General features: G+C 34.8%; 1 protein-coding gene across 1 annotated transcript; it reads left to right on the forward strand.

Moving 5' to 3' along the window:
* Positions 1–2,977: 2,977 nt before the first annotated feature.
* Positions 2,978–11,941, forward strand: LOC134258372 (uncharacterized). Its single transcript, XM_062740898.1, has 12 exons — positions 2,978–3,107; positions 4,302–4,362; positions 4,488–4,704; positions 5,306–5,425; positions 6,899–6,989; positions 7,121–7,186; positions 7,626–7,786; positions 7,887–8,027; positions 8,499–8,627; positions 8,967–9,065; positions 9,160–9,197; positions 10,506–11,941. The coding sequence occupies exons 2-12, from the start codon at positions 4,303–4,305 to the stop codon at positions 10,869–10,871; spliced, it is 1,488 nt and encodes a 495-aa protein (XP_062596882.1). The 5' UTR covers positions 2,978–3,107; position 4,302; the 3' UTR covers positions 10,872–11,941.
* The last annotated feature ends 1,557 nt before the right edge of the window (positions 11,942–13,498 follow it).

Here is a 13,498-nt window from a genome sequence, read left to right on the forward strand (position 1 = left end):
ACTTTGCTTATTTAATACTTAGAGACAGAGCTAAGGAACAAAGAAAAAAATGCATTTCCCCTATATAATCAGTAGTGCCCCACTCCACAGGAACCCCTGACCCTGGGGTCACACACTTTACAATTTTGGAGAAGGTGCCCTTGCTAATAATAAATCTACCCCCTCCCCCCCACTCACACACACACACAAATAACCTTGACTCATGCACCAGAAAATATGAATATCACAATTTTTGAATGGGCACCCTTCCTCATCCTAACAATGTACATGGATCATTGGCATACTCCCAGGAGCCGAGATTTTCAAATATACAATATAACTAGATGAGATCTCGTTGCGAGCAACGAGTAGGTCTTCCGTCCGATTTTTTGATCAGATATGATTTTGACCATGATCTTTGTTAGGTCATAATGATATCAAGAATTCTCTCCCTTGATTAAATTCTTTTACTTTCTATAAGATTTTTAAATTCATGTAGTTACGGATGAAAGTCTTTTGGCCCCTAAGGGCCCCTCATTTGAGGGGTCAGACCCTTTCTTCCTATCCAATGATAAGGTTTCTCATTTCAAAGAATTTTTGTTCAACAACTATGCAGAAATTTCTTTTTGTTTTCGAGCTATGTAGGATAGAAAAATTTAGGGGCCAGTCCTTTACATCCTTAATGGGATGTTTTTGCATATATAGAATGGTTGTATAATGTTTAAAAGACGATTCTGAGCATCTTTTATTCGATACTGCTTATCAAAATATTTCCCCTTTTGGAGGTATAAAGATTCCAAGATTGAACATTTTGTCCCCTAATGGCCCCTAATTACGTAACATATTATCAACATTTTACAATGCATTGATGCAGATTGTTATGATAAACAATTTTGCTTCAGTTATTTATAACAAAAAATTGATAAATAAAGAGTTATAGATGAAAGACTTTTGGCCCCTCTCTGTCCTTTATTTGAGGGGTCACACCCCTTTTCTTCATATCAAATGAAAGGAAATTTAATTCTGCACAACTTTTATTATACATCTTTTAACAAATTATTGACAGGTATAAAGATATAAGAGAAAACGTGTTAAATTTTCCGAGCCTATTTTTTGAGCTCAGGCGAGCTTCAACGCCTTTTGCGACGGGAAGATACAGACTCAAAAAAGCAATTCAGCAATCCTTCCTCTACCTACACTGAAAATCTCAAGTCAATATCTTCATTCGTTTTTTAGTTATTGCCAGGACAAGCTGACCCTCTAAAAATCAGTAAATCGTCCATATCTCACGACCGGAAGTGACGACTTACTTATAAAAAATTTCCAACAAGGTTCAGACCAATATCTATCAGATCTGAAAGTTTCGTGAAAATCGACCGAGCCGTTTCCGAGAACTTGCTCAAAATCGGTAAGAAAAAAAAATAATAGGGAAAAAGAAACCGAACGAAAACAAGGTCTTCCGTTGTAAACGGAAGACCTTAATTACGTCATTGGCATATACTAGTAATACTCAGGACCAGAGAAGATTTTCTAAAAACTAAATAGTGAATGCATTTCCGTACACAATCATTAGATCCCAACCCTAACACGAGAATCCCTGTCCCAAATTAAGGGCCATGAAATTCAAAATTTTTGAAGAGTTACCCTTCCTCATCATAAACATAGCTCACCAGCTTATATTCTGTTCAAAGAAGTGGTCTGTTCACTATAATATATCAACAAAGCTCCGCCCTAACACTAGATACCCTGACCCTGGGGCCATGAATTTCAATATTTTGGTAGAGGACTCGATGCTCATCACAAGCATGGCAACAGTTTGACTGGATGATGTCCAGGTGAAAAGTTTTAAAAAATAAAGATTTTAAAGATTGCATTAATTTTAGTAGTTTTGGCCTCACCCCTCAGGGGGGGGGGGGGGGGGGCATGCACAGGCACCATGGAATTCACTATTTCTGTTTCCTTTCACCCAAAGATGCTATATGCCAAAGAGCGGTTTCAGAAAGGTTTTGAAAATATTCAAATATTACAAACTACGATAGACTAAAACAGATAACAATAGGTCACCTTAATTAGTGACTCGGGTGACTTAAAAATCTTTTAAAGTCTTCTCCTCAAATACCACTGAGTCAGAAAAAATGAATTTGATGTGGAAGCATCCTAGGGTAATGTAGATTCTAAATTTTAAACATCATACATGTAATTACCGGGTAAATAGGTATAGGGGAAAATTAAGGGAATCCAGTTTTTTTGCATTGAAGTGTATTTATATAGGAACAATTTTCGCAAGAACCATCGGGGGTAGGGTGGGGACATGATAGATATTACAAGGGAGAAAGTCTGGCGAAGAACGTTATTCAGGTGAGTGTTGTGGCCCAAGGGCCTCTAGTAATTCACATGTATGAACATTTATACTAGTACCTCATACTTTTTGGAAAGACCACCTTTTATCATCGGGACAGAATTTCTCCCCTGATTTGTCCTTGCTACAACAAAATAGGGAGAGGATGTAAATTATAAGGATCGACATAGTAGATACCCGGTATCCAAAGGTGGATCCAGAGCGGCGCGCCGCGCCAGGCGTAGCCCCCCTTTTCTTGTTTGATTTTTTTGTTAGTAAAACTTATATATGTCCATTATCCTCAAATCAAGGGGGATCGAAACATCTCTTATTTGTAAGAACTTGTCAGCTTCCGGGGCTTCGCCTCCGGACCCACAAAAGGACTTTGCCTTAGACCCACAGGGGCTTCAGTACAGGCCCCAGACACACACACACACACACACACACACCCGCCGCCTTCTACTGCGCCCTCTCGTTACGAAATTCCTGGATCCCCCACTGATATATGTTTCGGTTTCAAATAGGGGGAGGAAAAACATTTTATTAACTGTCCAAATCCTGTGGAATTTGCCAGTGCTCGATCATACAGCAATAAAAAGGAAGGGTGGGGGAGCGGGTTTGAGGCAAACATCATCTAAATGCAATTTCACCACTGCAATTAAAATACTGTGCTCAGAATTTACTGGATGAATTGATCTGCCTTCCCCCATTTGTACCCCCCTGCGACATGCCCAATATTTTGGTAGTATAGTTGTCGCTTGCATTAGGTTAACATTGTGATTTATGCAAGGTAAGGCAGATCTATTCAAAATTGTTAAAATTGCATATAATGAAATTTTCAGAATTATGTACAAAACATCTCTTTTTAAACTTTTAAAGTAGGCTTTGATTGCGGGATAGGTTACTGACCCACTTAAAACTTTCGTTTTAGTAGTAGTCTAAAAATAACTACATGCGGACATACTTTAAGGATAATTTTTTGGAAGTTGATGGCACAGGCACTTGTTTCGGGAATAAATTTTAACCCATAGTATAATAAGTGTTATTATTATACTATGGGTAAAAATTTATTCCCGAAACAAGTGCCTGTGGTTGATGGTTCGTTTTAATAGCGAATAAAGGATAATTAGATCTGGACATACTAACAGTATACAAATATGAAATTTCATATTAAATGATACCGATATAATATATTCTATGACTGAAATGCAAGTTTTTGATAAATTTAAAAGAAAACAATACAGCCAAACAACACGATACTATTTCACTACAGAGCCTGGTGACACCCCCCTTTTGAGATGTTGATTCGTTTTATTACTCCTAGAGTATACGTAACGAGCCATGATTAACTTCTTTTTTTACCACCCCCTATGAGCACTGAGGTTTGAAGAATGGGACAATGGTCATCATTTTTCACCCCACCCCCCTCCCCTTCACCTGCTCTAATACTAATTGTGGTTAAAAAAATATGAATTTGATAATGTCATTGTACAAGAACACAATATGAAAAACAAAGCTTAGGATTGGAACTGTGACCAACAATTTCTGAGCTGCCTGTCACAAATAATAAAAAAAAAATTACTAGTTCACCTGGTCATAAAGGAATTGTGAACTGGGCCCAATTTTACAAATACACGTAAAATTTGAAATCTTGTATAACATTAAAATTCAAATATATGTTGAAAATTTTGTTTCAAAATTGATTTTGATATGAAATTTTGACTTAAGTCTATTCTTAATTTATGGTCTCGGGCCCAGGCCCCAGGATCATGAAACATCTTAAGCTTAAGTCAAAATATTCATGTTGTACTAGAATTTAGATTTATGGGTCAAGTAAACAAAAATTTAATAAAATATTTTTTAATATTGTTTTACAAAAATGGTCGTTATCTGCAAAATTAGAGATTCATTCAATAATTCAATCTAAGTCTATTTCATGATCCTTGTCCTGCCATTCATTCTCAATTTAACATTCCTTTTTCAGAATGCTGCCTGCAGGTTTATTGTCTATTGGTGCCATATATATTTGTATTATTGGATTCAAGGTATTCTTCCCATTTCATAATGATCTAGTAAACAAATTCCAAATTCTGCTCAAATTTTAGGGATTTCCTATTTTGTGACTATATCCTTAATGCTTGACATAATCATGTCCTCTTTTATAATACAGGAGACCCATCAGTTCAGTATTCCCTGCAATGAATCTTTAGCTACTGTCCGGCCAGTCAGTTACTGCCCTATGGATGAGATATCATTTGAGAAGGCAGCACAGAATATGAGTTGTGCTACCATTAACAACAATTGTGTCAGATTTGAGTACCACTGTGTACTAAATGACTATTTAAATGGGACAGTGGAAGTGTGTGCCCCCTCATTATGGGTGACTGGTAAGTAGTAAAACAAATCCACATGCTACAATGTAGGTCACTTTAGAAAGAGGTAGAAGGATATGGGGCTCCTTCAAAGAAAATCACTATTTATTGATTGAATCAATTCTTGTGCATTTTGGATATATTTAGGGAAGAAATCTGCTGATGGAGAATGATAGGCCCATGGTAAGTTAGTAACCCAGGTAAGTGATATGGCCCACGGGCCTCTTGTTCTGAAGAATAGCAAGGTCAGTGATCCTAGTACTCAGGTGAGCCTAATGACCCATAAGTCTCTTGTTAACCTCCAGTTTATCATTTATGAGGAAACCTTGCTTTCATAAATATGAATATATCAAACTTTGAAAGTATTCAAAGAAAATATCTTTGATTTACATGCAGTTATCTTTTATTTTGGCAAGGTGGCTGGATCATAGGGTGGTTTATTGGGAGGAAATCAGGGAGAAAAATGCTAACCTTAATAATGGCATACTGAAGCAGCAATATTTCAAAAATATATGTTCATATGAAGTTATTTTTTGTGTTTTATATTGATGAAAATAATGATGACCATGATAATTAATTAAATGTTAAAAAATATGATGTATTCTTTATTTTTCAGGTCATGTGTGCACCAAATTCGATTCAAAACTGAAAAGCATTTTTAAAACAGAGGACATAAGTTGTAAAAATTCAACACCATCATGTGGCTTCAGATATAATTCTACAACTCTTTACAACTGTAAGCAGGCTGAATTTAAAAATCATTGAAATACTAGTACCTTAATTTGTCTCCTTTGATTATAAAGGATGGGCTTGATGGCTGTCTGTGTATATGTCATTTACAAAATCATATTGTACTATGAGTATTAACTCATGACTTTTTAAACTCTTCCTTTGAATGGGCTCAAACTTAGTATATTACTGCTCATACCTAGTGGTGTGTCAAAAATCTGACATAAATTCATCTCAAACTTTAAAATCACTAGGTAATCAATGTCTGAATTATGAAGTTAAAGACATTTACTTCAGAAAATCCCTTCCATAAGATTTACGGATGTGTCCTGACCTGGCTGCAAGGTCATATCTTAGAGGGAGTCAAGGTTAAACATTATAACAAGCATATTATAACTGTAGAGCAAATATGTTCTGGAGATAGCTCCATAATAGCTTTATTTTTATGTCTCCTTAAACGAGGTTTCAGGCTTATATAGTTTTTGTTGTGTCCATCCGTCTATCTGTCTGTCTGTCTGTTTATCTGCAAAAACTTTAACCTTGCCCATGATAACTTTTGATTTAGTGGAGCTCTGATAGACTTTCATATTTCAAAGTTTGACCCACTTTTACACAAAAATTCTAAACTTTTACTTTGGCCAAATTTTTGAACAGTAGATACCAGGACTTTATACTTCATATTTATATTTTTGTGGAAAGACTTTTCATTGAGTACCAAAAACTTTGACCTTTTGATCTTGACCTTGGAGATTTCCTTACTTTTGAAAAAAAACTTTAACATTGGCCATAACTTTTGAACGGTAAGGGCTAGGGCTTTCATACTTCACAAATGTAATCCTTGTGAGAAGATAATTCATTGCATACCAAAGACTTTGACCTTGGAGTTTGACCTACTTTAAAACACAGCCTTGACAATCATTTTTAAGGGGCCGGGCTAGGGCTTTCATACTTCACATATTTAATTCATGTAACAAAACCTTTAATTTGATATCAAGAACTTTGACCCTTTGACCTTGGCATTTGACCCATTTTTACACAAAAAATCTAAACTTTTACTTTGGCCCTTATTCTTAAACGGTAGATACTAGGAATTTCAAATATCAGCTCCTTGTGGTAAGACCTTTTATTTGAAATCAACAATCTTGTACTTGACTTGACCATAACTTTTGAACGGTAAGGGCCAGCGCTTTCATACTTCCCATATGTAATCTTTGAGACAAGGCCTTTTTTAGAATCCAACAACCTTGACCCTTTGACCTTGACCCCGGAGTTTGTCCTATCTTTAAAAACGTTTACCTTGGTCATAACCTTTGTACAGGTGGTGCTAGGGTTTTATATTTCACATTTGTATTTCTTGTGAAAAGACCTTACTTTAGATACCAACATATTTGATTTGCATTTGAGAAAGCTTAACCTTCGCTATGTTGCCATACGGGGGCATCTGTGTTTCACAAACAGATCTTGTTTATTTCTGTTTCAGATAGAAGTTGCTATAATTTGAGCAATATAGCTAAAATTATTGACAAAAAATTAACCAATCTGAAAACAACTGCAGTCCCCCCCAGTACACGGTCAGTAGGTCTTTCACATAAATGTTGATAAGTGGGTTTTTTGTTTGAATAATGAATAAAAACAAAATTTAAATTGAAGAAAAATAATGCTGTTAATTAAATGTACTTAGATTTTAATTATTTTTTTCTAGAGAAATTTTAAAAACAACTGTCCCTGTTTTTTCCACATCGAAACTGCCAACTGTTTTTGATAAAGGGTAAGGGATTATACTTTCATTGTTTTAATGTTAAATAATTAATTTATTTAAAAAATGAAGTATTTTGAAATATTCATTGTTGCTAAGAGTCTCCTGTGCATGCTTGAGTCATCTTTAAATAAAAATGTTTGATTGCCCTCTCCCGACCAACCGACTAAAAATGGCCCAACTCAAAATTTATTTAAGCTCAATGAAGCATGTTTTTTATTTTGCATTCCAGTAAATAGATTTTAAAGATTCAGCATTGCTTTTGAAATTTCCTTTGAAAAAAATTCTCATCTGCCGGTACCCACCGACTCAATTTCATCATCCTCTCACCTACCGGTACCCACCGACTCAATTTCATCATCCTGAGTCGCGAAAGGGAAAGCAAACGTTATTTTTAGTTGGCCTGGTCAATTTACATTTCCCTAATTTTGACATTTTTTATTTAAATCAGAGAAGATGAGGATAAAACAGCTGGTAATGTTGTGGGTATAGTTCTTGGTGCTATTTTTGGAGTTTGCGTGGTAGTGGTAGGGATAGTTGGCAGTCTTGTCTTATGTCTGAAGCTCAAATGGAGAACTCAAAGAAGGAAACGCTTACCGGTAAAATACACAGGTAACAGTAAAAATCACTTATCAACTTCTTACTCCCCATTTTAAGATAATATTTTTCTGAAAGTTCTGTACATTTCATCCTTGACCTTTTATTAAACCAGAACTTAAAATGGCAACACAAAGTGATAAGAAACATATTCAGGACACATTGGACTATATTGAAGTGGATGGAAGTCCTGAAACTATTCCTTTGTTTAGTAAAAATGGGGACAAAGAAGAAAAACCAGAATGTGATCACACAGGTAATAATACAAGTATTGAGATGATATGAAGAATGGACAACTCCCAGAAATTTAAAGAAAAAAAGAGGGACAAATTCAAAACCATGGAAGGAAAACCTGCCTCAAATTAATTGCCTGTAATGAAAAATATGGAAATATGTATTGTATTCAAAATATCCTTCTTTATCTGTGAACATCTACCCAACAATATTATAAGGAAAGCTTTGAGCTTAATTTCAACCAAAATTGTGACATTTCAACCACACCCAACCCCAACCCCAAACAAAATTGGGATATGGAGGTGATCATCACAGAACATATTTGGTCGTTATTTTATCAGATGATTATTTCTCAATATAATTTCTTAATTATATACAACACTCATATTTTGTATATAAAACTTGTACATTGTCCTCATTTTGTCAGTAAATTAATCATCATTTCTCAGTATAAATTGTTAAATTTATTTTTTTGTATATACGCTTGCAAAAGATGGGGGAGCTAAGGCACTTGAAAATGAAAAGTTACCCACCAGCGTTTCTGATATGTCTCCTTTGCCATACAAGTTGATGTCACAGGAACAAGGAATCAAAGAAGAACAAGTAACGGCTCCTAAAACTGGTAACATTCCATTATCTGTCCTGTAATCCTGTGACACTGGGATGTGGCACAAAAAGAATATATTTTATTCATATATTAATATTCAATTCACCTTTTAAGTCTTTTTAAGATGTTAAAAAAGATTTTTTAAAATTATTGTTTATATAAGTTTTTTTAAATATACAAGAGCTATTTAACATGTTTAAATTAGTTGGTTGGTCCAAGACAGGTATGACAGGTCAACAGGGGATGCTTACACCTACAAGGCACCTAATCCCACCTCCAAAATCTGTGATAACCTGTTTACAGATTTGTATTTTTGAAAGATTAATAACAGTTATTATTACCTGTTTTGTTTAGACAAAGGTGCTTCTACAATGCCTGCAAAACAGAAAATGCCCCGTGTATTAGAGCCAAGAAATGAGAATGATTATCCTAGAAGTAAACCTAATTATCAAGGTAATCAAAGTATATCGATATAACTATTAATGTCCTTCCTGATAATTATCTGCTACTCTCTTAACTGATTTTAATATGAATAAATTCTTTTTAGATTACCAGCATGACGACAAGAGAGCCAGAAAGAGTGATGTATGTAACTTGTACTTTGAATCCCACCGTTTAACATTAATGTATTTAAAGATTGGATAGCTAAAGACTGAAAATGTGCCTATCCAAGGCATTAAAACCTCTTTAAGAATTAAGCCAATATACCAGGGGCATAGCAACCGGGGGGCCAGGGGGGGCCTGCCCCCCCTTTTTTCCCCAACCTTACTTATACTATATAAATGTTAATTGAAAGCCTGGTTGGCCCCCGCACTTTTAGTGATGTACCGAAAATGTAGTATTAGAATTGGTACTTAAAGTAGTTGACACTAAAGTTTAACCCCCCCCCCCCCCCACCCCCCCACGAAATAGGATTTTCGACTTTGGGCAATTTCTAAATTTTTCCTTTTTTTTTTTTTTTTTTTTTTGGCTTGTCAACTTTTACAGGTAAGTAAAAAAAATTTTTCTCTGGCTGGCCCCCCCACTTTCAAAAACGATGCTACGCCACTGTATACATAGATGACTTCTTTTTTATTGTATCCCACCCCGCCTTATTCATATAGATTAAATGAGCATGATTTGAATGCTGATGTTAAATATGTTAAAGATTTCCTGAACAAAGTATCTAAACAAAATCAGTCTAATTGAAGAAATTTTAAAAAAAAATAGTGCTGAAATATCAATCATGATTTAAAATTCCAAGCTGTCTATCATAGAAAAATTAAAACTGAAAATGGCCATGACTGTAATTAGAAAGTCTAACAACTACAGTGCTGTAGTGTGCTCTTCTAAACCATTAAGCATGTCATATGTTTGATAAACTTCAGTTTGAAGTCTTTACACTATCTGAGGAAAATTTATTTACATGACAAATAACAACTATATTTTCTTGGGAAAAAGATTTTAAGGACTTTTCTAAGCATTTTTTTATAAAATTTTGATCCCAAATTGTGGCACCAGCCTATCCCTGTGGTCATGATTCGAACAACCTTAAATTTATCTCATATGTGTGGATGATACTACCCGTGAGATAAACCTATGCTTTATCCACGGGTAGATGCTTTATTAATAGCACTTTCGGTTTTGACGTGAACCCTCTGCGTCGCTTCAAGAATCAAATTCATGAAAACTTGATTTGTAAAATTGCTTTATAAATAAATGATATTAAACAAGAACTGGGCTAAAAAGCATAAAAAAAGACTCGTATATTTTAAAGAAGTGTCAAGTTTTAACAAGTTTCTGTATAGGTTACCCCCCCCCCCTCCCCGCCCCCCGACGTTGTGCATGTGCATTAACATTTGATTATTTTCAGTTTTTTTCAGCAACCTCTCAAACATTTTTATTTCTTTTTAGCCCATGTCTGACCATGATAGAATTGGACAATTGGAACAGAAATTTTTATATGTTGATACCGAATTGGCCGAGGGGCGTAGAGAAAGGGAAGAGTTGAAAAAAAGTATAACAACTTTAGAGGAAAACATAAAGAAGGAGAAATCAGAAAAGGAGGATTTACAAGAAAAGATTAAGGAACTACAAATCGAAAATAATGAACTCAAACTCGAGAATAAGGACAACGAAAATAAAATCAAAGAACTGCAGAAAGAGATAGAAGAGAAAGATAAAAAGTTAACTTACTTCCAAAACGAGCTGCACAAGCTACAAAAGGAGACTGAGCAGAGATGTGATAAGTCAGGCACAACAAGGCATAAAAGTTATTAAACTACAAATAATAAGATCTTATAAGACATTAGATTATTGGTTAAACTGATGATGTCTATAACTGTGTATAGGTTACACACGAAATCGGAAATTTCACGTTTATCCAAAATGGTTCAGTCATGGGAGGGGACTAAAGTTTCTGAAACATGTATCTAATCCCTTTGACATATTTGCAATAAAATTTGTTAATAAAAGCACAAAAACCTTCTTTTTCAGCTAACCTAGCCGAACGCTTAAGTGAACTTTTCTGATCACATTTTGTTCGTCGTCCGTCCGTCCGTCTAGCTGTCTGTCCGTCTGTAAACTTTTCACATTTTCGACTTCTTCTCAAGAACCACTGGGCCAATTTTGACCAAACTTGGTACAAAGCATACTTGGGTAAAGGGGAATTTAAATTGTTAAAAAAAAAATAAAGGGCCAAGTCTCCTCACAAGGGGAGATAATCAAGAAAAGACAAAAGCAGGGTGGGGTCATTAAAAAATCTTCTCAAGAACCACTGGATCAGAAAAGCTGAAACTTATGTGGAAGCATCCTGGGGTAGTCAAGATTCTAAATTGTTCAAATCATGACCCCCGGGGGAAGGGTAGGGCCACAATGGGGAATCAAAGTTTTACATAAAAATATAAAAGGAAAAATCTTTGAAAATCTTCTCAAGAACCACTGGGCCAGAAAAGCTGAAACTTATGTGCACATGGAAGGATCCTGGGGTAGTGTAGATTTCAAAATGTCTAAATTAAGATCAGTGGGGTAGGGTGGGGATGCATTGTGTATTACAAGGGGGGAATCTGGTAAAGAACAGAATGGTCAAAGCTTCTCAGGTGAGCGATGTGGCCCATGGGCCTCTTATTTAAATTTTTGTTTCCTTTTTTTTTTTTTTTTTTTTGTTTGTACAAATGCACAGTGGAATGATATATCTAGTAAAATGTGAAGAAGAAAAAATGTCATACCCTGTATTTATTAAATTAGTTTGTATTTATGTGATGACAATTTCACATGGTTATAATTTTTTGTATAGATTAATGATTTCAGAAAATGAAAGCAGCATATCAGTATGAACTATTATGAATTGTATTCTGTTATTTAGAAAAAAAAAATGTTCATAAATAATGCATTTTATTTTAAAATAAAATGGAAAAAAAAATGTTTTTCTGACTCTTCTTTTAATTCTTTTGAAATTAATGTGACTTTGATAGAATCTATGAATTATAATTGTGGAACAAGAATGTGATCAAACGAGTGTAGAGCAAGTTTCAATTACTGATCAGAATGATACTGTTTAGTGACTGGATGTCTTCCATAATAAATATTTATGTATTGTATGTTTATTTTATTGTTGAATCATACACTCTACATCTATCTTACAGTAGGACAAATAGCAGTTGTTAATGGACTTAAATTTTTTTTTTTTAAACAATACAATATCAATAACCATTATGGAGAACACTCGATTGTCATAATCAAAAACCGAAAAATTAAAGTTGCATTTTTGTTCATAACTCCGTACTCTTTTGAAAACGATTGTTTAATGTACGTATTCATAATTCAATAATTCAGATTTTGAACTTGCAAGTTACCAAGTGGGTTGGTATTGGTGATCGGAATGTCCGTCGTCCGTCTATCTGTAAGTCCGCCTATATACTGTAAATTCCTAAATATACGCGTGGAATTAATTATCGCGTAATTTCACGAAAAGCACCACACGCGAAATAAAATTATTCGCCTTTATTATTATGGTGCTGAAATCTACGTAAGATCTCTTGATCAACCATCCATTCGCGAATAATTATTCTCGCAATTTGCCGTTGAAGAGCCCATTCGCGATAATAAGTACTCGCGAAAAATAAGGAATCTACAGTATTACACGTTGGGATGCCACACTCTTATCCAGAACTCCTCTTAATCCATGCACCTAATGAGAGACTTTCACAGATTCTTTATTACATAATGCCTTTGTGACCCCCTATTTTACTCTTTGATCCGACACTTATTTTGTGACTTCAAGAGCAAAACATGGACACTGCCACTCTTTCTATAATATTGAGGGTACCAATGTCCTATCCTCCTCCTATAACACTGAATAAAATTTAATGATGCTCTCACAGATTCTTTATTACATACTGCCATTGTGCACCTCTGTTACAACGCACTTTAGAAAATTACGCAATTTGAAAAAAAAAAATTCAAAGTGCGTTAAATTTGGGACCAAATCAACGCACTCTGAAAAAATAAAATTTCTTTTCAAAGTGCGTTGTTAATATCGACCATATTAACGCACTTTGAAAAAATGTGTATGGCTTGGTTAATATTCTTGTAAATCTTAGGTATGATAAATAATTGAACCTGTTTGATAACTCTTCGGTGATGAGGTCACTTCAGGATGTGAAAGTGAGCGATTTTGATTTTTCCATACTTTAAAAATTCTTTCTCTTATATGTTTTACTGTACATAATTTTTAGCTCTACTGATCAGAGACCAGAAGAGCTTATGCGATAGTAATGCGTCCGGCGTCCGTCCGTCTGTCTGTCTGTCCGTCTGTCTGTAAACAATTTTTCAAAATGCTACTCCTCCTACAGTTTTGGTCTAATTTCAATACTGCATACAGGGTTATTTTCGCCCTTTTGCACTTG

The sequence above is a fragment of the Saccostrea cucullata genome, unplaced genomic scaffold (assembly GCF_032062105.1).
Source record: "Saccostrea cucullata isolate Sc308-1 unplaced genomic scaffold, CSIRO_AGI_Scuc_v1 ctg4, whole genome shotgun sequence".
Classification (NCBI taxonomy): Eukaryota; Metazoa; Mollusca; class Bivalvia; order Ostreida; family Ostreidae; genus Saccostrea; species Saccostrea cuccullata.